The 27987-nt window shown below is 59.6% G+C and overlaps 3 protein-coding genes across 3 annotated transcripts; 2 read left to right on the forward strand and 1 right to left on the reverse strand.

The window, feature by feature from the left end:
• The first annotated feature begins 2510 nt into the window (after positions 1-2510).
• On the forward strand, positions 2511-5940 carry LOC135186365 (pepsin A-like). The gene is made up of 10 exons (XM_064164014.1): positions 2511-2582; positions 3140-3210; positions 3284-3431; positions 4068-4185; positions 4464-4582; positions 4677-4876; positions 5067-5183; positions 5303-5441; positions 5534-5630; positions 5719-5940. The coding sequence occupies exons 1-10, from the start codon at positions 2511-2513 to the stop codon at positions 5847-5849; spliced, it is 1212 nt and encodes a 403-aa protein (XP_064020084.1). The 3' UTR covers positions 5850-5940.
• A 1941-nt stretch (positions 5941-7881) lies between these two features.
• On the reverse strand, positions 7882-21803 carry LOC135186366 (pepsin A-like). The gene is made up of 13 exons (XM_064164015.1): positions 21789-21803; positions 20954-21016; positions 20346-20904; positions 14171-14205; positions 10639-10709; positions 10418-10565; positions 9592-9709; positions 9230-9348; positions 8936-9135; positions 8629-8745; positions 8371-8509; positions 8173-8269; positions 7882-8084 (listed from the first exon to the last, which is right to left on the reverse strand). Exons 1-13 carry the CDS (start codon positions 21801-21803, stop codon positions 7954-7956), a joined length of 1812 nt encoding a protein of 603 aa, XP_064020085.1. The 3' UTR covers positions 7882-7953.
• On the forward strand, positions 20694-27733 carry VPS37C (VPS37C subunit of ESCRT-I). Its single transcript, XM_064163353.1, has 6 exons — positions 20694-20777; positions 21652-21752; positions 23438-23543; positions 23641-23812; positions 24950-25032; positions 26045-27733. Exons 3-6 carry the CDS (start codon positions 23451-23453, stop codon positions 26774-26776), a joined length of 1080 nt encoding a protein of 359 aa, XP_064019423.1. The 5' UTR covers positions 20694-20777; positions 21652-21752; positions 23438-23450; the 3' UTR covers positions 26777-27733.
• The last annotated feature ends 254 nt before the right edge of the window (positions 27734-27987 follow it).

Consider the following 27987-nt stretch of genomic DNA (forward strand, 5'->3'; position numbering starts at 1 on the left):
TGGGGCATTCTGCCCTCTTCCATGTCTGACTGCTCCAGATGGTAGAACAGAATAGAATCAGTCAGGGTTGGAAGGGACCACAAGGAGCAGCCAGTTCCAACCCACCTGCCATGCCCAGGGACACCCTACCCTAGAGCAGGCTGCACACAGCCTCAGCCAGCCTGGCCTTAAACACCTCCAGGCATGAGGCCTCAACCATCTCCCTGGGCAACCCATTCCAGGCTCTCACCACTCTCATGGTGACCAAGCTCCACCAAGCAGTAGTGCCAAGGGCTGGGGAGTGATGTTGGGGGACAATGGCTTAATCCAGGGTCAGACTGGGCAGTGTGGTGGAGGAGCAGTGTGGGTGGGAGCCAGCTCAGCTCATAGATCCCAGACTGCTTTGGGTTGGAAGAGACCTTCAACATCACCCAGGTCAAAACCCTGCCACTAGAGCAGGCTGCTGCAAGCCTCGTCCAGCCTGGCCTGGAATGCTGCCAGGGATGAGGCATCCACAGCCTCTATGGGCAACCTCTTCCAGGGCATCACCACAGAATCTCAGGCTGGTTGGGGTGGGAAGGGACCTTTCAAGCTCACCCCACCCAGATCATGGAGCCCAACTCTTCACCCAGCACTGCCAGGGCACCACCAAACCGTGGCCCTCAGCACCATAGCTCCAGGGCTCTGAAAGCCCTCCAGGGGTGAGGACTCCACCACTGCCCTGGGCAGCCTGGGCCAGCCCTTGACAAGTCTCAAGGGGAAGAGATTTTCCCCAATCATTGAATCTCAGACTGGTTTGGGTTGAAGGCACCTTTCAAGCTCATCCACTCCAACCCCCTGCAGTCAGCAGGGACAGCACCAACTAGGGCAGGTTGCTCAGAGCCCCAACCAAGCTGACCTGCAGTGGTGCCAGGCATGGGGCAGCTCCCAGCTCCCTGGGCAACCTGGGCCAGGCTCTCACCACCCTTGGAGTCAAACATCTCTCTCTTCTCTTCACTCTGTTAGCTCCAAACCATCCCCCCTTGGCCTGTCACAACAGGCCCTGCTCAGAAGTCTGTCCCCAGCTTTTTTCTCAGCCCCTTTAGGCACTGGAAGGCCACCAGAAGGTCTCCCTGGAACCTTCTCCTCTCCAGGCTGAACAACCCCAATCTCTCAGCCTGGCTTCACAGCAGAGGCCTTCCAGCCCCTGATCATCTCCATGGCCTCCTTCCAGCCCTGCCCCAACAGTTCCCTCTCTTCCTTCTGCTGAGTCTTCATCCTGCCCAATCTGACCCTGTGGAAGCAGGGAGGTGAAGCTGGGACCAGGTCAGGATGCCTCTGGTCGAACGATGCCAAGGTCGCCCGTGCCAGGCTGCGTCAGAGGTGCCTGCTGCTGGATCAGGCGACCCCAACCCCGTCACAGCATCACGTGCAGGAGATGTGGCTGCCAGCACGGTCACCTTGTCCTCCAGGGAGGGAAACACAAAGCCAGAACCAAGCCGAGGAGCTGGGGACCAACCTGCCCTCAGCCACCAGTTGGGCTTGGGGCTGCTTTTCCTCCCTCAGGACCAGTTTCAGCCCAGTTCCAAGTCATGGAAGAGTTGAGGAGAGATGCAAAACTGCAGCAGGGGGATGAAATGAGGCAGAACCTGCTGGGGGGTGGTGGGAGAAAAGGGATGGAGCACCCAATACTCCCTCAGTGCAAAACACAGCTGGGATGGGTTGGGATTCAGGGTGGAAGGTCGGGAAAGGAAAAGGTATTAGACGACCTCCCACATGGAATTTCTGGAGCTGGCAGGAGGCTACAGGCACAAAAACCTGCATGGAGCTTTGGCATCATGTTCACCACCAGCTTTGAGAGCCAGCCTCTGCCCACAGGGAGCTGGGAACGACAGAGAAAGCCAGAGATGAGGCATCAGAACCTGCTTGAGGCTTCCCAGGAGGTTCCATGAGAAACTTGTTTGGTGTGAGGGTGCTGGAGGGCTGGAGCAGGCTGCCCAGAGAGGGTGTGGAGTGTCCTTGTGTGGAGAGCTCACAAGTGCCTCTGGGCATTGTGCTGCTGGGCAAGCTGCTGTGGGTGCCCTGCTCTAGCAGAGGGCTTGCAGTGGATGGTCCCCAGAGGTGCTCCAGCACCTGAAGCAGGCAGTGCACAAATGCAGTCTCATTGCTGCACCTCCAGCTCCCTGTCCAGCTGCCTCCTGCAGCCCCTCTCAGGTGCCTCTTCTCTTTCTGCTCCAGGTCTCAAACCTGTAGTGAGAACCACCCCAGGAAGGCCTTTCTTGGTCACCAAACCCCAGCTGGTGCCCAGGGGATGTGGCTTTGGAGCAGGCAGCAGCAAGGAGCTGGTGCCAGCAGCAGAGCTGCCTCCCACAGGGACCCCCTCCAGAGCATGTCCCCTGCACGCTGCCTGCAGCCAGAGTGGAGAGGGCTGAGGGTCAAGGATGTGACCCCTCAGTGGCCAGGGCTGAGGTGGCCGTGGGCAGGTGGCAGGTGGCTGTCCAGGAGCAGGGAAAGGGCAGGGAAGAAGGAGATGCAGCTCTGGGCTGATGCTGATGAGGGAAGCTGCTCTGGGTCCTCCTGAGCTGATGGATCTGCCCCAGGAGGCACCCAGCCTGGACCAGCAGGTGAGAGAGGTTTGATCCCTCAGGGCTCAGCAGCCCCAGCATGGGGAAAGGTCACTGCGTGGCTCTCGGCCAGTGGGGCAGGCAGCAAGCAGAGGCAGAATGGGAGCTGTTGTCCTGTGCCAGCCAAGAGGAGAAGATCAAAGGAGGCTGCTTCCGTGGCCAAGACTCATCCTGCCCGTGGGGAGAGCTTCTGGAGACCTTTATATAGGCAGAGAGGACCCCAGGAGGCTGCAGAAGAGCCACAGCCTCCTGCTGCTGCTGCTGCTGCTGCTGCTGTGCCTCAGCCCTGAGCTGCCGTGTGCCAGAGGGCTCCGAGGCACCGAGAGCTTCCCTGCAGCTGAGGAGAGCCTGGTGAGTGCCCCACGGAGCCCTGCTGCCTGGGGGGAGGCCACCTCCCCCCACTGGCCCTGGGGCACCCCCATGAGGTTCCTCTCCCCCAGCTCTGCAGCCTGGCCAGGGCTCGGCGCATGGCAGCAGAGCCTGCTGGGTGCCAGCCTCTGCTGCCAGCTCTGGAGCAGCTCCAGGCTGCCTGAGGGTCCACTCTGTGCCTTTTGCAGGGCGTGAGGAAGATGTTGAAGCTGCTGCTGCTGCTCAGCCTGCTGGCCCTGGCCCAGTGTGGGGTGTACAGGTGAGCAGTGGGTGCCTGAGGACCCCCGGCCCCTGCCCGGGCCCTGGTGCCAGGTGTGCTCCTGTCTCTGCAGGGTGCCCCTGTGGAGGGGCAAGTCCCTGAGGCAGATCCTGGAGGAGAAAGGCCTCCTGGAGAGCTACCTGCAGAAGAACCAGGCCAGGCTGAGGGGAAAGTTTGCTGACAAGGATGGGGACTACGAGGCAATGCGCAACTACATGGACGTGAGCATGGCAGGGCAGAGAGGCTGGCACCTGCGCGGTGCCCATGGGGCCACCAGCCCTTCACCTGCCCCCCAGCCCCATCCTTGCTCCCTTCCTTCCTTACCCATCCCACTGGCCCCTTACCTGTCCCCTAACCCTGGACCTAGGGGGGCTGGTGGCAGCAGCTGCAGGTGAGCCAGGCTGTGCCCAGGTGGCCAAGAAGGGCACCAGCAGCCTGGCTTGGATCAGCAAGAGTGTGGCCAGCAGGAGCAGGGCAGGGATCGTGCCCCAGCACAGGCCACTGCTGAGGCCACTCCTGGAGTTCAGAGCTGATGCTCTGAAAGGTCTTCTCCAGCTGCATGGATGCTGAGAGTCTTTTATTTCCCACCCCGCTGAGCTCTGCCCATGCCCAGCAGCCTCTGCCCCAGCCCAGCAGGCCCTTTGCCCCCCCCTTAGCCCTCTGCCCCCCTGAGCTCTCTGCCACCCCTGAGCCCTCTGCATCCCTTGAGTCCTCTCTTCTCTCTGAGCTTTCTGTCCTCCCTGAGCCCTCTGCCGCCCCTGAGCCCTCTGCATCCCTTGAGTCCCCTGCCCCCCTGGGCCCCCTGTGCCCCCCCTGAGCTCTCTGCCCGCCCCGAGCCCTCTGCCCCTGTCCCACAGAACGAGTACTACGGTGCCATCTCCATCGGGACCCCCTCGCAGGTTTTCACTGTCATCTTTGACACTGGCTCCGCCAACCTCTGGGTGCCCTCCACCTACTGCAGCAGCCCTGCCTGCGGTGAGTGGCAGCAGCCCTGTGCCCGCCAGCAGATGGGGGAAGCAGGGGCAAGGCTCAGCTCCGCTCCTGCCCTGCTCTGCCCTGCACTGCCCTGCCCTGCCCTGCTCTGCCCTGCCCTGCTCTGCCCTGCCCTGCTCGGCTGCGGGGGCGCCGCCAGCTGAGGATGGCTCTGCCCTGTCTCTTGCGGGGCGCTCTGGCCCTCGGGGCAGGCACCGCAGAGGTATCCTCAGTGCCCCGGAGCAGGGCAGAGCCTGACTGCCTCCCTCCCGTGCCCGCAGGCAACCACAACCGCTTCGACCCAAACATGTCCTCCAGCTACGTGCCCACCAACGGGACTCTGAACATCACCTACGGCACGGGCAGCATGACAGGGCGCCTGGGCTACGACACCCTCACCGTAAGGGGCAGCCTGCCCGCCCCCGCCAGCCGCCACGCTGCCACGCCAGCCGCACGCCCACACCGCTCCTCCCTCTGCCCATCTCCCCACGCAGGTCTATGAGATCACCGTCACCAGCCAGATCTTTGGGCTCTCTGTCACCGAGCCCGGGGACATCTTCACCGACAGCCCCTTCGACGGCATCATGGGGCTGGCTTACCCCAGCATCTCTGCCTCCCAGGCCACCCCTGTCTTTGACAACATGATGGCACAGAACCTGGTGGCAGAGAACCTCTTCTCCGTCTACCTGAGCAGGTGAGCCCTGGACAGCGACCCCCAGCCCTTGCTCAAGACCTTTTCTCCCGCGGCCTCCCAGCAGCGCCGCCTCTGCCGCCCGGCACCGACACCGGCACAGGAGGACGGCAGCAAAGCCCCCTCGGTACTGGCACTGCCGGCGCAGGGGGGTGCTGGGTGAGCCTCTCCGCTGAGGGCTTCCCTGTCACAGGGACGGGAAGGATGGCAGCTTCATCCTCTTCGGTGCCATCGACTCCAAGTACACCACCAACGGCATCACCTGGATCCCCCTCTCTGCCCGAACCTACTGGCAAATCAGCATGCAGAGGTAGGCTTGGCACTGCCCCCGGGCTCCGCACCTTCCCTTGCTTCCCCCCAGCTGGTGCTTGGGAGGGCTGCAGCCGCTGCTGCCTGCCCGGGAGCCTCACCCTGTGCCACCCTCCCCAGAGTCACCATCGGCATTTTCACCGTCGGCTGCCAGATGGGCTGCCAGGCCATCGTGGACACGGGCACCTCCCGCATCGTGGTCCCCAAGGCAGACCTGGCCACCATCCGCGTCATCCTCGCTGCCGACTCCAACGGCCAGGTGAGGGCTGGCGCCGGGGACCGGAGCCCGGGGCTGCTCCTCGGGGCACCTCGGCCCCCCCGGGGCTGGGCACTGACCTCCGCCTGCCACAGGTCAGCTGCGCAGTCACCCCCTTGATGTCCGACGTTGTCTTCCACATCAACGGCAATGCCTTCCACCTGTCAGCCAAGAGATACGTGATCAAGGTGGGCAGCCACGGGGGAGGGCACCGGGGGGGCACGGGGAGAGGCTGCAGCAGCTGCTAACCACCGTGCCCCACCTCCCTGGCAGCAAAGAGACGGCTCCTGCATCCTTGGCTTCGAAAGCATGGACAGCAACTTCTGGATCCTGGGGGACGTCTTCCTGCGCGAGTACTACAGCATCTACGACAGGCAGAACGACAGGGTGGGGCTGTCCAGGGTGCCCTGAGCCGCACCGAGAGCCAGCAGCATCTCCTGCTGTGCCCAGCTCGGCGGCTGGCAGCACACAGCCTGCCCCAGCGCCCCCGTTCCCCGCGCAATAAAGCTATGAAGCAGCTCCCTTGTGTCACGACTCTTTGGGCAGGGCTGGCCCAGACGCTCTGGCACTGCCAGCCTCTGCCTGGGCACAGACGCCTGCAGGTGGGCAGATGAGTGTTACCTGCTGGGAAGCAGCTCCAAGGAGAAGGGCCTGGCAGTGCTGGTGGACAACAAGTTGCCCATGAGCCAGCAGTGCATCCCTGTGGCAAGAAACAAAGGCTGATGGTTTCCGGGGGGGGCATGAAGAAGAGTAAGGACAGCAGGTCCAGGGCAGTCCTGCCCCCTGCTCTGCCCCTGCCAGGCTACAGCTGGAGTCCAGGGTCCAGTTCTGGGCTCCCCAGTTCAGCACAGACTGGGAACTGCTGCAGAGAGCCCAGGGCAGGCTCTGAAGGTGCTGAGGGGCCTGGAGCAGCTCTGTGAGGAGCAAAGGCTGAGAGCCCTGGGGCTGTGGAGCCTGCAGGAGAGCAGCCCCAGAGGGCATCTGCTCAGTGCTCAGCAACAGCTAAAGGAGCTGTGGGGGGCAAGAGGCTGAGAGAGGTTGTGGAGTCTCCTTGTGTGGAGAGCTTCCAACCCCCCTCGGGCATTCTGCTGCTGGGCAAGATGCTGTGGGTGCAGAGATCTCTTCCAGCCCCAACATGAGATTCTGGGAGCTCCTCAGTGAGATGATTCAGGGAAGCTCTCTGGAGCATCCCTAGGGATCTCCTCACCCTCCAAGCCCCCCAGGACCTACCCTGCAGGTGCAGATGGTACATTCGTCCCCATCCAGGCTGAAGTGGGCACCGTGTGGGTATGAGCGGCCCTGAAAGCTGCACTTTGCTGGGTGGGAAGAGAGGCAACAGGGCTGGAGCCAGGGTGGGGCAGTGAAGTACCACTCCTGCTGCACCCCCATTCCTGGCAGAGCTTGGAGTTACCCCCATTTTCCTGGGTCCTGGGGAACCCACCTGGCTGGCAGGAGCAGCAGTCAGCTGGTGAGGAGCTGGGGCAGGAGCCTGGGGGTCACTCAGCAGTCAGCCAGATATTAACTCTGCCAGGTGTGCACCATGCAGGCCATGAGCTGCCAGGATCTCCACAAAGGTGCCGTGGGAGAGTCCAAGGTTTTATGGAGTTCCAACGTACAAGACCCTCACCCTTTCCTTCATCCTCTAAGCAGGTGACCCTGGCATAGAAGGAGATCACCTTTGTCCAGCAGGACCTGCTCTTCATGACAATGCCCAGACAGGGCTAGAAGCTCTGCACACAAGCAGACTCCACAACCTCTCTGGGCAGCCTGCTCCAGCCCTCCAGCACCCTCACACCAAACAAGCTTCTCCTCAGCCTCACATGCAACCTCCTGCACTCCACTTTGTGCCCTCTGCCCCTTGGCCTGGCCCTGGGCACCACTCACAAGAGCCTGGCCCCAGCCTCTTGCCCCCCACAGCTCCTTTAGCTGTTGCTGAGCACTGAGCAGATGCCCTCTGGGGCTGCTCTCCTGCAGGCTCCACAGCCCCAGGGCTCTCAGCCTTTGCTCCTCACAGAGCTGCTCCAGGCCCCTCAGCACCTTCAGAGCCTGCCCTGGGCTCTCTGCAGCAGTTCCCAGTCTGTGCTGAACTGGGGAGCCCAGAACTGGACCCTGGACTCCAGCTGTGGCCTGGCAGGGGCAGAGCAGGGGGCAGGACTGCCCTGGACCTGCTGTCCTTACTCTTCTTCATGCCCCCCCGGAAACCATCAGCCTTTGTTTCTTGCCACAGGGATGCACTGCTGGCTCATGGGCAACTTGTTGTCCACCAGCACTGCCAGGCCCTTCTCCTTGGAGCTGCTTCCCAGCAGGTAACACTCATCTGCCCACCTGCAGGCGTCTGTGCCCAGGCAGAGGCTGGCAGTGCCAGAGCGTCTGGGCCAGCCCTGCCCAAAGAGTCGTGACACAAGGGAGCTGCTTCATAGCTTTATTGCGCGGGGAACGGGGGCGCTGGGGCAGGCCGTGTGCTGCCAGCCGCCGAGCTGGGCACAGCAGGAGATGCTGCCGGGCTCGGTGCGGCTCAGGGCACCCTGGACAGCCCCACCCTGTCGTTCTGCCTGTCGTAGATGCTGTAGTACTCGCGCAGGAAGACGTCCCCCAGGATCCAGAAGTTGCTGTCCATGCTTTCGAAGCCAAGGATGCAGGAGCCGTCTCTTTGCTGCCAGGGAGGTGGGGCACGGTGGTTAGCAGCTGCTGCAGCCTCTCCCCGTGCCCCCCCGGTGCCCTCCCCCGTGGCTGCCCACCTTGATCACGTATCTCTTGGCTGACAGGTGGAAGGCATTGCCGTTGATGTGGAAGACAACGTCGAACATGAAGCTGGTGCGTGCGCAGCTGACCTGTGGCAGGCAGAGGTCAGTGCCCAGCCCCGGGGGGGCCGGGGGGGCCGAGGTGCCCCGAGGAGCAGCCCCGGGCTCCGGTCCCCGGCGCCAGCCCTCACCTGGCCTTTGGAGTTGGCACCCAGGAGGAGGCGGATGGAGATCAGGTCTGCCTTGGGGACCACGATGCGGGAGGTGCCCGTGTCCACGATGGCCTGGCAGCCCATCTTGCAGCCGACGGGGACAATGCCCACAGTGACTCTGGGGAGGGTGGCACAGGGTGAGGCTCCCGGGCAGGCAGCAGCGGCTGCAGCCCTCCCAAGCACCAGCTGGGGGGAAGCAAGGGAAGGTGCGGAGCCCGGGGGCAGTGCCAAGCCTACCTCTGCATGCTGATTTGCCAGTAGGTTCGGGCAGAGAGGGGGATCCAGGTGATGCCGTTGGTGGTGTACTTGGAGTCGATGGCACCGAAGAGGATGAAGCTGCCATCCTTCCCGTCCCTGTGACAGGGAAGCCCTCAGCGGAGAGGCTCACCCAGCACCCCCCAGCGCTGGCAGTGCCAGCACCGAGGGGGCTTTGCTGCCGTCCTCCTGTGCCGGTGTCGGTGCCGGGCGGCAGAGGCGGCGCTGCTGGGAGGCCGCGGGAGAAAAGGTCTTGAGCAAGGGCTGGGGGTCGCTGTCCAGGGCTCACCTGCTCAGGTAGACGGAGAAGAGGTTCTCTGCCACCAGGTTCTGTGCCATCATGTTGTCAAAGACAGGGGTGGCCTGGGAGGCAGAGATGCTGGGGTAAGCCAGCCCCAAGATGCCGTCGAAGGGGCTGTCGGTGAAGGTGTCCCCGGGCTCGGTGACAGAGAGCCCAAAGATCTGGCTGGTGACGGTGATCTCATAGACCTGCGTGGGGAGATGGGCAGAGGGAGGAGCGGTGTGGGCGTGCGGCTGGCGTGGCAGCGTGGCGGCTGGCGGGGGCGGGCAGGCTGCCCCTTACGGTGAGGGTGTCGTAGCCCAGGCGCCCTGTCATGCTGCCCGTGCCGTAGGTGATGTTCAGAGTCCCGTTGGTGGGCACGTAGCTGGAGGACATGTTTGGGTCGAAGCGGTTGTGGTTGCCTGCGGGCACGGGAGGGAGGCAGTCAGGCTCTGCCCTGCTCCGGGCCACTGAGGACACCTCTGCGGTGCCTGCCCCGACGGCCAGAGTGCCCCGCAAGAGACAGGGCAGAGCCATCCTCAGCTGGCGGCGCCCCCGCAGCCGAGCAGGGCAGGGCAGGGCAGGGCAGAGCAGGGCAGCAGCGGAGCTGAGCCTTGCCCCTGCTTCCCCCATCTGCTGGCGGGCACAGGGCTGCTGCCACTCACCGCAGGCAGGGCTGCTGCAGTAGGTGGAGGGCACCCAGAGGTTGGCAGAGCCAGTGTCAAAGATGACAGTGAAATTCTGCGAGGGGGTCCCGATGGAGATGGCACCGTAGTACTCGTTCTGTGGGACAGGGGCAGAGGGCTCGGGGCGGGCAGAGAGCTCAGGGAGGGGCCCAGGGGGCCCAGGGGGGCAGGGGACTCAAGGGATGCAGAGGGCTCAGGGGCGGCAGAGGGCTCAGGGGGGGCTCAGGGGGCCCAGGGGGGCAGGGGACTCAAGGGATGCAGAGGGCTCAAGGGGTCAGAGAGGTCAGGGAGGACAGAAAGCTCAGAGAGAAGAGAGGACTCAAGGGATGCAGAGGGCTCAGGGGTGGCAGAGAGCTCAGGGGGGCAGAGGGCTAAGGGGAGGGCAAAGGGCCTTCTGGGCTGGGGCAGAGGCTGCTGGGCATGGGCAGAGCTCACCGAGGTGGAAATAAAAGACTCTCAGCATCCATGCAGCTGGAGAAGACCTTTCAGAGCATCAGCTCTGAACTCCAGGAGTGGCCTCAGCAGTGGCCTGTGCTGGGGCACGATCCCTGCCCTGCTCCTGCTGGCCACACTCTTGCTGATCCAAGCCAGGCTGCTGGTGCCCTTCTTGGCCACCTGGGCACAGCCTGGCTCACCTGCAGCTGCTGCCACCAGCCCCCCCAGGTCCAGGGTTAGGGGACAGGTAAGGGGCCAGTGGGATGGGTAAGGAAGGAAGGGAGCAAGGATGGGGCTGGGGGGCAGGTGAAGGGCTGGTGGCCCCATGGGCACCGCGCAGGTGCCAGCCTCTCTGCCCTGCCATGCTCACGTCCATGTAGTTGCGCATTGCCTCGTAGTCCCCATCCTTGTCAGCAAACTTTCCCCTCAGCCTGGCCTGGTTCTTCTGCAGGTAGCTCTCCAGGAGGCCTTTCTCCTCCAGGATCTGCCTCAGGGACTTGCCCCTCCACAGGGGCACCCTGCAGAGACAGGAGCACACCTGGCACCAGGGCCCGGGCAGGGGCCGGGGGTCCTCAGGCACCCACTGCTCACCTGTACACCCCACACTGGGCCAGGGCCAGCAGGCTGAGCAGCAGCAGCAGCTTCAACATCTTCCTCACGCCCTGCAAAAGGCACAGAGTGGACCCTCAGGCAGCCTGGAGCTGCTCCAGAGCTGGCAGCAGAGGCTGGCACCCAGCAGGCTCTGCTGCCATGCGCTGAGCCCTGGCCAGGCTGCAGAGCTGGGGGAGAGGACCCTCATGGGGGTGCCCCAGGGCCAGTGGGGGGAGGTGGCCTCTCCCCAGGCAGCAGGGCTCCGTGGGGCACTCACCAGGCTCTCCTCGGCTGCAGGGAAGCTCTCGGTGCCTCGGAGCCCTCTGGCACACGGCAGCTCAGGGCTGAGGCACAGCAGCAGCAGCAGCAGCAGCAGCAGGAGGCTGTGGCTCTTCTGCAGCCTCCTGGGGTCCTCTCTGCCTATATAAAGGTCTCCAGAAGCTCTCCCCACGGGCAGGATGAGTCTTGGCCACGGAAGCAGCCTCCTTTGATCTTCTCCTCTTGGCTGGCACAGGACAACAGCTCCCATTCTGCCTCTGCTTGCTGCCTGCCCCACTGGCCGAGAGCCACGCAGTGACCTTTCCCCATGCTGGGGCTGCTGAGCCCTGAGGGATCAAACCTCTCTCACCTGCTGGACCAGGCTGGGTGCTCCTGGGGCAGATCCATCAGCTCAGGAGGACTCAGAGCAGCTTCCCTTATCAGCATCAGCCCAGAGCTGCATCTCCTTCTTCCCTGCCCTTTCCCTGCTCCTGGACAGCCACCTGCCACCTGCCCACGGCCACCTCAGCCCTGGCCACTGAGGGGTCACATCCTTGACCCTCAGCCCTCTCCACTCTGGCTGCAGGCAGCGTGCAGGGGACATGCTCTGGAGGGGGTCCCTGTGGGAGGCAGCTCTGCTGCTGGCACCAGCTCCTTGCTGCTGCCTGCTCCAAAGCCACATCCCCTGGGCACCAGCTGGGGTTTGGTGACCAAGAAAGGCCTTTCTGGGGTGGTTCTCCCTACAGGTTTGAGACCTGGAGCAGAAAGAGAAGAGGCACCTGAGAGGGGCTGCAGGAGGCAGCTGGACAGGGAGCTGGAGGTGCAGCAACGAGACTGCATTTGTGCACTGCCTGCTTCAGGTGCTGGAGCACCTCTGGGGACCATCCACTGCAAGCCCTCTGCTAGAGCAGGGCACTCACAGCAGCTTGCCCAGCAGCACAATGCCCAGGGCCACTTGCAAGCTCTCCACACAAGCAGACTCCACACCTCTCTGGGCAGCCTGCTCCAGCCCTCCAGCACCCTCACACCAAACAAGCTTCTCCTCAGCCTCATATGCAACCTCCTGCACTCCACTTTGGGCCCTCTGCCCCTTGTTTGGGCACCTTGTTAGACTGAAGAGCTAACAGTTGGTCACTTTCCTGTCCTGGGCACCACACAGCTGTCCACACACACTTGGCACCATCATACTCTTTAATCTTGATGGATAATTCCTAGGGCAAGGAATTTGCTGGAGAAACATCCAGGCTTGGTCCTTCCTGGGATGGAAGTGTCTCATGATGTTGGCTCCTGAGACAAGGATCCTTTCCCTCCACAACCTGCCTATTGGCCTTGTCCTCCAGCCTCTGTGCTGGTGACAGCTGAATCCATGGTGCCACCTCCTCCCTGAGCCCATTTCACCCAAGCTCCTTTCAGTCCTTACTGTTATGGGGTTTAGAGCCCTCTGGAGATCTTCTGACCCTTGCAATTTGTTGGCAGATGTGTTGTGACCCATCCTGACACCCTTGCAGCTTCCTCCTCTGGGATGGGAGGGAGACACTAGCAGCAGAATCAGGCTGGTTGGGCTGCCCATGTTGCCAAAGATGAGCATGGCCCTGGAGGCCATCATCCTGGGCACAGCCAGGCTCAGGATGCCATGGGGAGGGATGTAGAAGGCTCAGCCCAATCAGCTGCTTCCTGACCTGAATGTTTCCAACCTTGGTAGAGAAATGGAGGGAACGAGGCATGCTGGGGCCTGGAAGGAGCTGCCCTTTGAACCTCGAGGGAGCTCCAAACCAAGCTGCAAAGAGCTCCAAACACATCCCTGCTGCATCCTTACCACTGCAGAGACGGCAGCCTCGGGGCAGGGGGGGAGGGCAGGCAGCAGGCAGTGCCTGTGGCACTCGGTGGGGCACAGGTTGGGTGCTGGCTGCCCATGTTGGTCACCCGAGCTGGGTGGCAAAGGATGGTGGCTGGTCTGTTGTGGCTCTGCTTGGCAGCAGAGGGCACCAAACGATGTGGAGATGCCCTCTGCTCTCCAAAAGCAGATGGAGACCAGCTGCGAGGCTTTTCACTCGGGTTTGTCTGCTCCTGCGGCAGCTGTCGCTGGGTCAGGATCTTCCTGGGCCAGGAAATGTCAGATTTTGGTGTCTGAGTAAGGCTGGAGTGGACTCTGTGCAGAGGTTCATGGTGAGCTTGGGCCATGCTAAGGCACTAAATGACAGAACCCCCAATCCCAGCATGGTAGCATTGGAAGGGAGCTCTGGAGATCAGCCAGCCCAAGCCCCCTGCCAAAGCAGGGCACCCACAGCAGCTTGCCCAGCAGCACAGTGCCCAGGGCCACTTGCAAGCTCTCCACACAAGCAGACTCCACAACCTCTCTGGGCAGCCTGCTCCAGCCCTCCAGCACCCTCACACCAAACAAGCTTCTCCTCAGCCTCACATGCAACCTCCTGCACTCCACTTTGTGCCCTCTGACCCTTGGCCTGGCCCTGGGCACCACTCACAAGAGCCTGGCCCCAGCCTCTTGCCCCCCACAGCTCCTTTAGCTGTTGCTGAGCACTGAGCAGATGCCCTCTGGGGCTGCTCTCCTGCAGGCTCCACAGCCCCAGGGCTCTCAGCCTTTGCTCCTCACAGAGCTGCTCCAGGCCCCTCAGCACCTCCAGAGCCTGCCCTGGACTCTCTCCAGCAGTTCCCAGTCTGTGCTGAACTGGGGAGCCCAGAATTGGACCCTGGACTCCAGCTGTGGCCTGGCTGGGGCAGAGTAGAGGGGCAGGAGAACCTCCTTTGCCCTGCTGGCCACATTCTTCTTCATGCCCCCAAGAGACCCTTGATCTTCTTGGCCATGAGGGCACACTGCTGGCTCATAGGCAGTCTGTTATCCCCCCTCACCTGTACTGGTGCAGGGAGGTATGCTGGAGGTTACTGGTTATTGCTGGAGGTAGCTCACAGGATTCCCTGGGCATGGTCACGAGCAGCAGCAGATGGACACCTCCAAAGCCACCTGGGCTCTAAGGTGGGCCTTGAGTGGCAAATAAATCAACTCCAGTGGGTGGATCCCTGCTGAGAATGCAGTGGCCACAAGGCCACCTTGGAGGCACCATCCCTGGAGGAGGTGTTCAAGAAACCTGTGGCCATGGCACCTGGGGACATGGTTTAGAGGCTGTGGTGGTGCTGGGTTGATGGTTGGACTCAGTGACCTGAGAGGGCTTTGCCAACCCAAACAACTTGATGGTTCCATGACCAATCCTGAAGGTCTGAAAGCCTCAAAGGAAAGCACTCCAGACTGGCCACCCACCTTCATGTAGCACTGAACCATCGTGGGGCTCATTCCTGGGGCCAAACAGGACCACTGAGGAATTCTCAGGCTCCTGGAGGGTGAAGGCCTTTGCTGACTCAGCTCAGGAATGGCCTCAGCCAACTCTATCTGCACAGGCTCAGCCTGAAATCACCTCAATGAGCTGCACCTTATCTTGGTAAGCAGAGATTAGGGAAGCAAACCTGTTTTCCAGTCCCAAGTCCTTCCTGTCCCTTCCCTAAAGCCATTGGTGGCCATCACAGTGGCTTTATCAGCCTCACCAGATGAAAGGCACAGAGCAGAGAGGTCTGGGCTGAGGCTCTCGAGGGGCCAAACGCCTTTGATTTGATCTGATGGATGAAGATTTGATTGCATTATCAAAGAAGCCCACAAAGGTGTAGGCTGATCCTTGCTGAACTGGTTGTGGGTGGACTCCTGCTGGGATAGGACCTCAGGCAGCTGCTGTGGGTGAATCTGGATGGTGACTAAGAGCTTTGGTGGCCTCAGTTTGGGGGTTGGTAAATCAGCAAATGCTCTTCTTTGGCCAGAGAGTGATTGGGCCACATGGACCACAATGCTTCCTGCCTGTAGAAGAGCAAGTGCAGAAGGGGAAGCTGCACTTGTTTGATGGTGGTTGTGATAGGCCAGCAGTGGCCAGGGAACCATCTGTGGTGTGGTGCTGAGGAGAGCTGTGAGAAGTGGTGCTCAGCACAGAGGGGCTGGAGCAGCTGACTTCTAGAGGTCTCTTCCCACCCAACCCATTCTCTGACTGTGCTAAGTGCTGCATGCTGCTGAACTGCTGATTAAGAGCTCACAGGCTCACAGGATGGCAGGGCTTGGAAGGGACCCAAAGCGTTCATCGAGTCCAACCCCCCCCTGCCAGAGCAGGACCAGACAGTCCAGCTCAGGGCACACAGGAACACATCCAGACAGGCCTGGGAAGGCTCCAGAGAAGGAGACTCCACAACCTCTCTGGGCAGCCTCTGCCAGTGCTCTGGGACCCTTCCAGTCAAGAAGTTCCCCCTTGTGTTGAGCTGGAGCCTCCTGTGCTGCAGCTTCCATCCTTTGCTCCTTGTCCTGTCTCAGGCAGCAGTGAGCAGAGCCTGTCCCCCCCTCCTGACCCCCAGCCCTCAGATACTGATAAACATTGACTCAATCCCCTCTCAGGCTTCTCTTCTGCAGACTAAACAGCCCCAGGTCCCTCAGCCTCTCCTCATCAGGCAGTGCTCCAGTCCCCTCATCATCATCATCCTCATAGCCCTCCCTTGGACCCTCTCCAGCAGATCCCTGTCCCTCTTGAACTGGGGAGCCCACTACTGAAGGCAATACTCAAGATGAGGTCTCACCAGGGCAGAGCAGAAGGGGAGGAGAACCTCTCTCTGCCTGCTGGACACACTCTGCTTAATGCACCCCAGGATCTCCCTGACCCTCTTTGGCCACCAGGGCACATTGCTGTGCCATGGACAACTTGTTCCCCACCAGCACTCCCAGGTCCCTCTCCACAGGGCTGCTCTGCAGCAGATCACCTCCCAGCCTGTCCTGCAGCAGTTCATTACTCCTCCCCAGGAGCAGGACTCTGCACTTATCCTTGTTGAACCTCGTCAGTTGCTTTTGCCTCTTTGGGTGAGGTTCAGAGAAAGGTTCCTCAGTGGCTGGAGGCCTTTCCTGCTGAGGAACACAGGTAACATTGTGTGGAACACCAGCATCACAGCAGAAGATCAAAAAGAACATTATCAGGGGTGGGTTGGTTGGGGTTGGGTGTTTTTTTTTCCCCCTTCCTTCTTGTTGGGCAAGCTTCCAAGCTTCCTTTGAATCCTGGGCTCAGAAGGAGCCTCCAACCAAAACCACAAATGGCCTTGGCCAGATAATAAACAAAAGGTGAATTCTGACTGAGGAGCAGGACTGATGAGGTCCAGCCTGCACCCCGGGGCTGGCTGTTTGCTTAACCTTTCCCTGCCTGTGCATGGATTTGCTCTCACCACTCTTACACCACCAACCTCCACTCTGGAGCTGCAGGACGACATCACCACACTGATGAGCTTGGCACTGACCACAGGAAGACCTTTAAGGTCATGGAGTGCAACCCTGAACCCAGCCCTGCCAGGGCACCACTGAACCATGGCTCTCAGCACTGCAGCTCCACAGCTCTCAAACCCCTCCAGGGATGGGGACTCCACCACAGCCCTGGGCAGCCTGGGACAGGCCTTGACAACCCTCAAGGGCAACAAATTGTTCCTCATGTCCAACCTGGACACTGCTTGGTACAACTTGAGGCTTTCCCTCTTGTCCTGGCACTTGTTCCTCGGCAGCAGAGCCCAATCTGGCTCCAGCCTCCTTGCAGGCAGCTGCAGAGAGCCAGAAGCTCTCCCCTCAGCCTCCTTTCCTCCAGCCTCAACACCCCCAGCTCCCTCAGCTGCTCCTCACCATTCCTGTTCTCCAGACCCTTCTCCAGCTTTGTTGCCCTTCTCTGGCCCAGCTGCAGCCCCTCAGTGTCCTTGCAGCAAAGCACCAACCATCTCCTCACATCCCTGTGCCTGGCACCATGTGAGCCCTGTGGTTTCCCTCCCAAGACCTCATGAGCAGGGCTGGTGGCCACTCCAGCAGCACAGAACCAGCTGCACCTCTACTCCCATGCCCCTTGGGGAGATATATCCTGGAGGAGCTGGGTACAGCCCCCCCATCTCCATTCCCCCTTTCTCATGGGGATGGATGCTCAAGGGGAAGAAATTCTTCCTGATGTCCAACCTAAACCTGCCCATGTGCACCCTGAGGTCACTTCCTCTTGTCCTGTCAGCCTCTGTGGCTGTCATCTGATACAGGACCTGTGTGACATGTCCACAAACCCATCCCTTCCTCAACTGGAGGATGCCAGAGCACAGGCAATGGCTTCACCCTTCAGCACCACCCACAAAGTACCCAGAGCCTGGGTTGCTGGGTGACACCTTCAGACAGGCAGAGAACCCTCTGGGACCATCCAGTCCAATCCCTCTGCACTCAGCAGGGACATCCTCCACTAGAGCAGGCTGCACAGAGCTCTGTCGAGCCTCACCTTGACTACCCCCAGGGATGGGGCCTGAAAACCACCTCCCAGGACAACCTGTTGCAGTGTCCCAGCACCCTCATGGTGCAGAACTTGCTCCTCACATCCAATCTCCATCTGCTCTGCTTTCATTTCCGATCGTTGCTCCTTGTCCTATCACTGCAGGGCTCTGCAGTCCCTCCTGCAGCCTTCTTGTAGCCCCCTTCAGGTACTGGAGGGCTGCTCTAAGGTCTTCCTGGAGCCTTCTCTTCTCCAGGCTGAACAAGCCCAGCCTCAGAGCAGAGGTGTTCCAGCCCCCTCATCATTTTCATGGCCCTTCTCTGGACTCCCTCCATCAGGTCTGGACCCACTTTATCCCAACCAGGCTGGCCAGGGCTTTGAGCAACCTGATCTAGTTGAAGCCATCCCTGCTAGCTGCAGAGAGGTGGTAACCAGATGACCTTTGGAGGTCCCATCCAAGCCAAACAACCTTCAGTTCCATGACTCTCTTAACCAAACGTCCTCCACCCCTCCCACACGTGTGGAGATGACTTCTCACCCCAAGGCCTTGGAACCGTCCAACGCCCTAAGGAAAGCCAAGTCCCCTCTCTTGCAAAAACATCAGCTTTGACCTGCTTATCAACCACCCCACGAACAAATGGTCCTTGTTCAAACCACAGGGGACCTCTTCTGGTTCACATGACTCAGAGTTGTTGTCCAACACCTCCTCACGTGGTGCTTGGCCCCAGCAGGGACGAGAGGTGCCCTTCCCGGAACGCGTGCCTGGATGCCAGCACCTCTCTAACAGCTGGGTGACCTTGCCCAGTCTCCTTCATGCTCCTCAGCACTTCCAACATGTCTCACCCAGCAAGGCAGGGAAGCTTTTCCCCAGCACTGGGTCACACAGAACTGCTCTGCTTGGGAAAGACCCTCAAGACCATCGTGTCCAGCTGCTGTCCCAACACCGTCGTGGCCACCAGAAGTCTCATGCCTATGTGGTTTTGAACACTTCCAGGCATGGAGGCTCCACCATCTCCCTGGGCAGCCTGGGACAGTGCCTGACCTCTCCTGCAGGGCAAGAAATTGTTCCTCATGTCCAAACTAAACCTTCCCCCTGGGGCAAGTTGAAGCTGTCTTCTTTTGTCCTGTCGCTTGGTCCTTGGCAGCAGAGCCCAACCCCCACCTGGCTCCAGCCTCCTTGCAGGCAGCTGCAGAGAGCCAGAAGCTCTCCCCTCAGCCTCCTTTCCTCCAGCCTCAACACCCCCAGCTCCCTCAGCTGCTCCTCACCATTCCTGTTCTCCAGACCCTTCTCCAGCTTTGTTGCCCTTCTCTGGGCTCGTTCCACCACCCCAATGCAATGCTCAGCCCTGCTCACGTCTGCAGGAATGCAAAGTGGAGGCTTCCTGCAGAGGCTGTGGTGAGTGGAGCTTCCTCTGCTGCTCAGGAATGCCCCTGGTTCGTGTGAGGAGAGCCAATGCAGGTATTCCAGAGGGGATTTGCTTTTATCTCCTGGTCCCAGCTATGCCACCTACAACAAAACCCAATATGGATTTGGGGCAGGTTGCTGAGGTCTGCTTGAACTGCTACTAATGGAGAATATGTATGGATGTATGTCACTGTCCCTGGAGCTGTTCAAGACTGGATGAGGCATTTACTGCCATGGTCTAGATGACTGGATAGGGCTGGGTGCTAGGTTGGACTGGATGAGCTTGGAGGTCTCTTCCAACCTGGTTGATCCTATGATTCTATGGTCTCCTGCAGATCACTAATGGGTTAATCACCCATTAAATCACTTCTTCTGCTTCTCTCTCATAGATTCACAGAAAGGTTTGGGTTGGAGAAGTCCTTTCAGACCATGGAGTCCCAACTCTTCACTCAGCACTGCCAGGGCACCACCAAACCATGGCCCTCAGCACCACAGCTCCAGGGCTTTGACACCCCTCCAGGCATGGAGACTCCACCACTGCCCTGGGCGGCCTGGGATGGGCCTTGACAACCTTGAAGGGCAATGAATTGCTCCTCATGTCCAACCTAAACCTGCCAGAGTCAGGTGGCATCAGTAACAACACAAAATGATTTAGCAGGCTGAAAGTCAGCACTGGAACGAGCTGCCCAGGGAGGTGGTGGAGTCACCAAGCCTGGAGGTGTTTAAGGGTGGTTTGGATGTGGTGCTTAAGGATATGCTTTAAGGTGAGTCTTGTAGAGTAGGCTTCTAGGATGGACTTGGTGATCCTGAGGGGCTTTGCCAACCTGAATGTCTCTGAGTTGTTCCAGGAAGGCATAAAGGAAAATCTGAGAGTCAGTTGTGGGAAGGACAAGGAGAAAAGACATGGAGCTGTTGGAGCAAGTCCAGAGGGCTGGAAGAGTTGGGGTTGTTCATCCAGGAGAAGGCTCCAGGGAGACCTTCAGATGGCCTATCATAGAATCAAACAGGTTGGAAGAGACCTCCAAGATCATCCAGTCCAACCTATCACCCAGCCCTATCCAGTCAACTAGACCATGGCACTAAGTGCCTCATCCAGGTTTTTCTTGAACACCTCCAGGGATGGTGACTCCACCACCTCCCTGGGCAGCCCATTCCGATGCCAATCACTCTCTCTGTGAAGAACTTCCTCCTAACATCCAGCCTAGACCTCCCCTGGCACAACTTGAGACTGTCCCTTCTGAGCAGAGCCTGTTGTGACAGGCCAAGGGGTGAGGGTTTGGAACGAACAGACTCAGAGTGGAGGGAGAAATGGTTGACCATGAGGGTGGTGAGAGCCTGTCCCAGGGTGGCCAGCGGGGTGGGAGCTGCCCCATGCCTGGCACCACTGCCCCTGAGGGTGGTGAGAGCCTGTCCCAGGGTGCCCAGAGAGGTGGGAGCTGCCCCATGCCTGGCACCACTACCCCTGAGGGTGGTGAGAGCCTGTCCCAGGGTGCCCAGAGAGGTGGGAGCTGCCCCATGCCTGGCACCACTGCCCCTGAGGGTGGTGAGAGCCTGTCCCAGGGTGCCCAGAGAGGTGGGAGCTGCCCCATGCCTGGCAGGTCAGGTTATTTGGGGCTCTGAGCACCCTGCTCCAGCTGGGGCAGGGCTAGGTGAGCTTGCAAGGTCCCTTCCCATCCAAAACCTGCCCGCGACTGTCTGAAGGCAGCAGAGTGCCACAGCGCGGACCCTACGGGGCACGAACACGGCGGATGTGAGGGCTGGAGCACGGCCGCAGCTTGGGGAGCGCCGCCAGGAAAAGCCACACAGCTCATTAGGGCAAACAGCCTCTCTTAAAGCCCCGGCGGAGCCGCTCGAATCACAGCCGTCCCACACGGACGAGCGCCGCAACGCCAACACCGCCGCCCGCTCGCCGGCCCCAGGGTGACAGCGGCGGCGGCGGCGGCGGCGAGAGGCAGCTCCCTGGGGCCAGGGCAGGGGCAAGCACTGCGCCGCCACGCCCCCGCCACGCCCGACCCCGCCCCCAACCCCGCCCCCGTCCTGCCCGACCCCGCCCCCAGCCCCGCCCCGCCCCCCGCCCCCGCCTCGCCGTGGCACCGCCCACTCCTGCCCCCGCGCCGGAAGCAGGAAGCGGGCGGCGGAAGGAGGCTTCCGGCTGCGCGGCGGTGAGTGCCCGGTACCGGGGGGTCGTTTCCCTCGCCTCCTGTGAGGGAAAGCACACTCGGTCTTGTCGCTCTCTCCCGGCGTTCGCAGCCCCTCAGCTACCTGGTTGATGCCTGACCCCGCCGGGACCTTCGGGAGTGGGGAGGGGGGGGGAACTCAGCCAGGCTAAGCCTCATACCGGCAGCCGCTCTGTAGGCCGCAGCCTCCCGGTTGACCTCTCCTGCGCCTCCCGGGAGAATCCCTGCGTTGGCAGAGCAGTCTCTGCCGTGTCCCAGTTGGAGAGTGAGCGCAGGCTTTCCCCTCGGTGTGTCGGGAGACGGCGACTTCAGGCGGGACTCTCGGGGGCTGAGGTTGGGGGGCTCCCTAAGGCGGGGGGCAACGGGCGGGGGGCAGCAGTCCTGCGAGCAGCTCTTCTCGCTGCCTGTCTGAGCTGTGCGGGCTGTGCGGGCCCTCGGAGATGCAAAGTGTCACCTCAGTGCCGTGTCTGGCCAGAACACTACTGAACACCGCCGGGATGCATGAGGCCAGAGCCCCTGCCCTGTGCTGGAGCCACAGCACTGCCCACCTCTCTGCATCCACCTTCCTCCTGGCCCTCTGAGTGCTTCCACAGACCATCCAGGACCTCCATTCCCACGTGGCAGCAGGACCTGAGCATCCCTTTTGCCATCACTCCTGTTTGGATATTCTGTGACCCTCGTTAACAACTCTATCCACACCATAAGCTCATTTCTGTCTGCAGAGAGGTGGTGTTACATCCATCCATACCTAACAAGGGAGCTGATTTCCCAGCTTTTAGGTGGTTGTTGCTAGGACAAGTTTGGCTGGATCCTGGCTGAAGGGGTTTGGTAACACTGAGCCTCACCTTGTTCTCTGCAGAGGGTGATGCAACCTCCCTGGAGTGATAGCATTGGGATGTTCCACCTGGGTGAGAGGTAGAAGAGCCACCAGCAATTAGGACAACGCTGGAATCCCTGTTGGTATGTCCCATTCACTGTCAGCAGTGCCTTGCTCACCTGGGGTATTCCCATCTTACTGTGGGCAGCAGAGGGAGGGAAGGGATTCTGCCTCTCTGCTCCTCTCTGTTGAGACCCTACCTGCAGTGCTGGGCCACCTCTGGAGTCTTCAGTACAGGAGAGATGTGGAGCTGTTGGAGTGGGGCCAGAGGAGGCCACAATAATGATGGCAGGACTGAGAGTCCTCTGCTGTGAAGCCAGGCTGAAAGACTTGGGGTTGTTCAGCCTGGAGAAGAGAAGGCTCCAGGGAGATCTTCTGGTGGCCTTTTGGTGCCTAAAGGGGATGAGAAGAAAGTTGGGGACAATTCTGAGCAGGGTCTGTTGTGACAGGCCAAGGGGTGATGGTTTGGAACTAACAGAGACTGGAGAGAAGGAGAGAAACGTTTGTGGGTATCAAACCTTTCTCACCTGTGCTGAGAGCCTGTCCCAGGTTGCCCAGAGAGGTGGGAGCTGCCCCATGCCTGGCACCACTGCAGGTCAGGTTGTTTGGGGCTCTGAGCACCCTGCTCTGGTTGGGGCTGTCCCTGCTGCCTGCAGGAGGGTGGACTGGATGAGCTTTGAAGGTGCCTTCAACCCAAAGGATTCCATGATCTGTGACTGTTTGCAGTGGACACAGAGCAGAAGCTTCTTCTGGGATCAGTGCTGTTCCCCTATTTTTCAACCCCCAAGTGTGACAGCTGAGGCCAAAGCCACCACTTTGTGATTCCTAAGCACAGCAGCAGCAAGGGCAGTGATGGCACCACATAGCTTGAAAGGAAAATGCACAGAAAGCAAACCCAGCAGCTGAGGTGGGAGCTGGGGGGGCTGGAGAGGTGATCATAGAATCACAGAATCAAGCAGGTTGGAAGAGACCTCCAAGATCATCGAGCCCAGCCCAACCCCCAGCCCTATCCAGTCAACTAGACCATGGCACTAAGTGCCTCAGCCAGGCTTTTCCTGAACACCTGCAGGGATGGTGCCTCCACCACCTCCCTGGGCAGCCCATTCCAGTGCCAATCACTCTCTCTGCCAACAACTTCCTCCTAACATCCAGCCTAGACCTCCCCTGGCACAACTTGAGACTGTGTCCCCTTGTTCTGTTGCTGGTTGCCTGGCAGAAGAGCCCAACCCCATCTGGCTACAGCCTCCCTTCAGGTAGTTGTAGCCAGCAATGAGGTCATCCCTGAGCCTCCTCTTCTCCAGGCTGCACACCCCCAGCTCCCTCAGCCTCTCCTCACAGGGTTTGTGTTCCAGGCATGGGGCACGAGGTGACACAGATGGCCACGGTGGTGCCCTGTGTGCTGTGGGCATTGTTGGACAGGAGCAGATAGCAGAGCTCTGCTTTTCAGAACATGACTCTGGAATGGTGAGAGCCAGCTGGAGTGTGAGAGGCAGGGTGACACTGTGAGTAGGTGTTTCCTTGACAGAATTGTCTGGCACACAGACAAAAGCCTTCTAAAGGTGCTGTGAGAAGAGGGAAACAAAGCAGTTGGCCAGAAGGATGGAGGAGCTGTGTCTTGTTTTGCCTCTCCCTCTGCCCTCGATACCTTCAGAGCACAGAGGAACCCCTCCAAAGCTGGGTTTAAATCCCTAATAGGATTAGTTCCTGTTTGCACTTGGCTTTAGCAAAACCTCCTCTTTGATTTGATTGCCTTTTCCTGCTCCTGCAGCTTCTCCAGGAGGATGGACACCCTGAGGAACCGGACGGTGGAGGAGCTCCAGGAGCTGCAGGAGAACGCTGAGGAGATCGAGCGCCTGGCCCTGGAGTCTCAGGAGGTACTCTGGGCACAGCATGAAGCAGCCTGGCCTCTGGCAGCACCTCACCTGTGGTGTCTGATCCCTGATTCCATAACTGTGTTGTGTCCTCCTGCAGGTTCAGGAGCTGCAGCTGGAAAGGGAGATGGCTCTGGCTGCCAACAGGAGCTTGGCTGAGCAGAACCTGAAGTTCCAGGCGCCGCTGGAGAAAGGTCGCTCTGACCTCTCCAACAAGTATGAGGAGCTGCAGAAGCTGGCTGAGAGGTGCAAAGAGCAAAAGGCCAAGCTGGGTGAGTGTCTGCAAACCTTCCTTTCTCCTCCTGGGGCTGTTTGGTCTGGAGAAGAGAAGCCTGAGAGGAGATCTCATCAACGTATACACATACCTGAGGGGTGGGTGTCAAGTGGAGGGGGCCAATGTCTTTTGGGTGGTCAGCAGCAGTAAGCCAAGGAGCAACAGCTACAAACTGGAACAGAGAAGGTTTCACCTCAACGTGAGGAGAAACTTCTTTACAGTGAGGGAGACTGAGCCCTGAAACTGGCTGCCCAGAGAGGTTCTGGAGTCTCCTTCTCTGGAGCCTTTCAAAACCTGTCTGGATGCATTCCTGTGCAAACTACCCTAGGGGAGCCTGCCTTGGCAGGGAGGTTGGACTGGATGATCTCTGGAGGTCCCTTCCAACCTCTGAAGTTTTGTGATCCTGCCTTCCTTGGCCACAATGAACAGAGCAACTCCTGGGGGTGGTGGCAGAGAAGGCTCTGATGTCTATAAAGTTCTTGTGTTTCCTGGTCACTTAGTTGGACAGATCAAGGATGCTTATCCAAACTACTGCAGCCATAGAAAAGTGAGGTTCTTGTCTTCTCTAGGTCTTCTGGCACCAAGAGAATGCAAGGAAAAGGGACAAAGAAGGGTAGTGAAGTTGGTGTAGGCTCTAGAGCACAAGTTTTGGAGCAGCTGAGGGAGCTGGGGGTTGTTGAGGTGGGAGAAAAGGAGGCTGAGGGGAGAGCTTCTGGCTCTCTGCAACTGCCTGCAAGGAGGCTGGAGCCAGGTGGGAGTCAGGTTCTTATCCTAAGGAATAAGAGACAGGACAACAGGAAAGGGCCTCAAGTTGCCCCAGGGGAGGTTTAGGTTGGATATGAAGAACAATTTCTTCCCTTGAGGGTTATCAAAGCCTGTCCCAGGTTGCCCAAGGCAGTGGTGGAGTCCCCATGTCTGGAGTGGCTTCTGAGCTGTGGTGCTGAGAGCTATGGTTTAGTGGTGCCCTGGCAGTGCTGGATGAAAGGTTAAACTCCATGGTCTTAAAGGTCTCTTCCAACCCAAACCATTCTGTGATCCTGTAGCAGTTTCCAAGGCAGGGAAGTGAGGGTGCAGCAGGTCTGGGTGCTGATGGTTTTCCCCTGTTCATTGTTTCTGTTCTCTTTTGTTTCCCCAGAGAAGTTTTCAGCAGCGATGCATCCTCAGACCTTGCTGGATCTCCTGCAGGTGGAAAGCCAGAAAATCGAGGAGGAGTCTGAGGTGAGCTGGGGCTTTAAATCCATGGAAAGCTCATAGAGTGAGAGAACTGTTTTGGTTGGAAGAGGCCTTTAAAGTCAAGTCCAACTGTTGCAGAGCCTGAGAAGAAAGAATTTGTTCCTTATGTCCAACCTAAACCTCCCCTGGGGCAATTTGAGGCCATTACCTCTTGTCCTGTCATCTGTTCCTTGGCTCCAGCCTCCTTGCAGGCAGCTGCAGAGAGCCAGAACCTCTCCCCTCAGCCTCCTTTCCTCCAGCCTCAACACCCCCAGCTCCCTCAGCTGCTCCTCACCATTCCAGACCCTTCCCCAGCTTTGTTGCCCTTCTCTGGCCCTGCTGCAGCCCCTCAGTGTCCTTCCTGGATTTAGGCTGACCCCAGGATTCCAGGAGTGGCCCCAGTCCAGGGGGACAATCCCTGCCTTGCTCCTGCTGGCCATACTCTTGCTGATCCAAGCCAGGCTGCTGGTGGCCTTCATGGCCACCAAGTGATGACAGTTGAAATGATTAGTTCTCAAAGACTTGTAATTGCATTCCCAAACCTAATCCCTTAAAGCAGGGATCAGCTCTTTGTCATTTGGCCCTTCTTGCTCCAAAAAAAGATGGGATTGCCCTTGGTTTGCTTCTGTCTGGTGTGGTGGTCTCTGGGTGAGACAGAAATCCTAAGATGGGCTGAGGTGAAGTGGAAGAATGTAGTGCTGAACCCATGGCTTTGCTTCTCCCTCTCTCTCTCCCTCCCTCTCTCCCCCTCTCTCCCCCTCTCTCCCCCTCTCTCCCCCTCTCTCCCGCTCTCTCCCCCTCTCTCCCCCTCTCTCTCCCCCTTCCTCCCCCTCTTTCCCCTTCTCTTCCCCTCTCTCTCACTCTTTCTCCCCCTCTCTCCCTCTCTCCCCCTCTTCCTCCCTCTCTCCCCCTCTTCCTCCCTCTCTCCCCCTCTTCCTCCCCTCTCCCTCCCCGTTCTCTCTCTCTCCCTCCCCGTTCTCTCTCTCTCCTCTCCCTGCCCTGCTCCCTCCTCTCCCAGAAAATGGCTGAGAAGTTCCTGGAGGGGGAGGTGCCCCTGGAGCCCTTTCTGGAGCAGTTTTCCACCCTGAGGAAGCTGTCCCACCTGCGCCGGGTCCGAGTGGAGAAGCTGCAGGAGATCCTCAGGAAGTCAGAGGGATCGCAGGAGCCTGCAAGGGACTCACAGGCTCCTCCTCCTCCTCCTCCTGTCATACCTGGATCCAGCGACCCACCACAGCCACAGCCCTTTCCTTCAGGGGCTTCCTCATTCCCTCTGCCCTACAGCCCAACCCCAAACCTGCCAGCAGGCCCCACAGCCCATGGAGCTCTGCCTGCTGCTCCTTTCTCTGGCTCCCCGGTCACCGTGGGGCACGTTGCTTCCTCCCAGCCCAGCTCCCAGCCCTCCTTTCCCTATAAACCACCCCCAGCTGCTGGGTACCCTCCAGCACAGGCTGCTGAGTATCCCAAGCCCCCCTCAGGAGGCTCATCTCCAGCTCCAATCTATGCCTGGTCCCCATCCAGGGGCCCACCTGCCCCCTCAACCTTTCCTGCCCCTTCTCCTCCACCACCCAGACCTCTCTACCCTCCCTATTACCCCCCTGGAGCAGCAAGACCTCAATGCCCCTACCCAACCCAACCCCCTCTCCCTAATTTCCCAATCCCCTCACAACCTCCTTACCCTTCTGGACCCCCCCAACCCTTTGGGTACCCCCCACCTCCAAACCCTCAACGTCCTCCTTGGCCTGGTTACTAAATCCAGACCCCTGGGGGAGTATCTTCCAATGCTCCCTCCTCGTTGTGTGGACTGAGGAAGAAGAGCTTCACTCTTCCATCCGTCAGAGCAGAAGCATTAAGCAGGATAAGAGACAATGAGTGGCTCTGGGGGTGGTTGGAGAGGCTGATGTGTCCCCCATCATGGGCTATAACTCTTTGGGCCAGTGGCTGATGGGCTGAAGTGGCCCAAATAGGCTCATCTGGGCTCTGGTGTGATAGCCAATAACCTGGGAACGAAGTGCACTGATGGCAGCCACCAAGAAACTGGACCCCACCCTTGTCTGTGAGGGTGAGAGGGATGTAATATCATCCTCAGCCTTCTCACAGCTCCTGAGGACACAGGGTGGGGGCCACTGACAGTATTTCTGATGCAAAAGTACTCAGCTCTCCAAGGAGACCTCCCTGGAAGCAAAAAATAAGGCAGAGCCAGACTTGGAGATGTCTCTCTGGGTCCATCTCTACCACTGCTGCTTTTCAGCCCAGGAACTTTTCCCAGTTGCCCTGGGACCTTAGGACTCTGCCTCACCGAGGACATGAAGAGCTCTGGAAGCTTCCCAGAGTTCCAGACATGGATTTTATCAGTGCTTTTGAGGCAAACCTGGGCTGCCACCATGAGGTGCTGCTGGCTTTTGAGTCACAAGAGTTGTGAAAGCAGAAATTGCAGCCTCCTGTATCACCACCACCACCACCCCCACCCCTCTCCCGTAGTGCCCGTGTTGGAGGGGGGTAAACAGGGTGGTTATTTTGGGGTCCTCCAACCTTCCCTTCTCAGGAAACACTTTTGACAGCAGAGGGAGTGATGGGATGTTGATGGGATTTGCTTTGCTCAGCACTTTATCCTAGGAATCCTGCCTGTATCCCTGTAAGTTATTTATAAGGAACCATTACTAATGGACTAGGAGGAGGCAAATGCTTTGAGAGGGGTGGGGGGTGGGTTGAGGGGAACAATTCCATAGCTGTGGTTAATTACAGTAATAAAACTTGATGAATTGCTGATGGGCTCAGCCTGCTGCTTGCTTTGGGAAGTGCTGGAGGCATCCAGCAGGCGACTCCACATTGATCTTTGGATCTTCTCCTGGCGTCCTCCAACCAACTTCCTCTTGGTTAGGTCGATAAAACCCTTTCACCCTCTCCCAAGGAGCAAGATAGGACGAAAGGAAACGACCTCGGGTTGCCTGAGGGGAGGTTTAG

The sequence above is a fragment of the Pogoniulus pusillus genome, chromosome 24 (assembly GCF_015220805.1).
Source record: "Pogoniulus pusillus isolate bPogPus1 chromosome 24, bPogPus1.pri, whole genome shotgun sequence".
Classification (NCBI taxonomy): Eukaryota; Metazoa; Chordata; class Aves; order Piciformes; family Lybiidae; genus Pogoniulus; species Pogoniulus pusillus.

What these genes read in the sequence shown, in the direction of transcription:
- LOC135186365 (XM_064164014.1), top strand. Translation starts at nt 2,511, where the DNA reads ATGAGGGAAGCTGCTCTGGGTCCTCCTGAGCTGATGGATCTGCCCCAG. An exon ending in GCCCAGTGTGGGGTGTACAG is followed by an intron (nt 3,211 to 3,283) that starts GTGAGCAGTGGG and finishes CTGTCTCTGCAG; the next exon opens with GGTGCCCCTGTGGAGGGGCA. An exon ending in TTCTCCGTCTACCTGAGCAG is followed by an intron (nt 4,877 to 5,066) that starts GTGAGCCCTGGA and finishes TCCCTGTCACAG; the next exon opens with GGACGGGAAGGATGGCAGCT.
- LOC135186366 (XM_064164015.1), bottom strand. An exon ending in CAATGCGCAACTACATGGAC is followed by an intron (nt 9,710 to 10,417) that starts GTGAGCATGGCA and finishes CCTGTCCCACAG; the next exon opens with AACGAGTACTACGGTGCCAT. An exon ending in CTGCAGCAGCCCTGCCTGCG is followed by an intron (nt 9,349 to 9,591) that starts GTGAGTGGCAGC and finishes CCGTGCCCGCAG; the next exon opens with GCAACCACAACCGCTTCGAC.
- VPS37C (XM_064163353.1), top strand. Translation starts at nt 23,451, where the DNA reads ATGGACACCCTGAGGAACCGGACGGTGGAGGAGCTCCAGGAGCTGCAG. An exon ending in TGGCCCTGGAGTCTCAGGAG is followed by an intron (nt 23,544 to 23,640) that starts GTACTCTGGGCA and finishes GTCCTCCTGCAG; the next exon opens with GTTCAGGAGCTGCAGCTGGA. An exon ending in AAATCGAGGAGGAGTCTGAG is followed by an intron (nt 25,033 to 26,044) that starts GTGAGCTGGGGC and finishes CTCCTCTCCCAG; the next exon opens with AAAATGGCTGAGAAGTTCCT.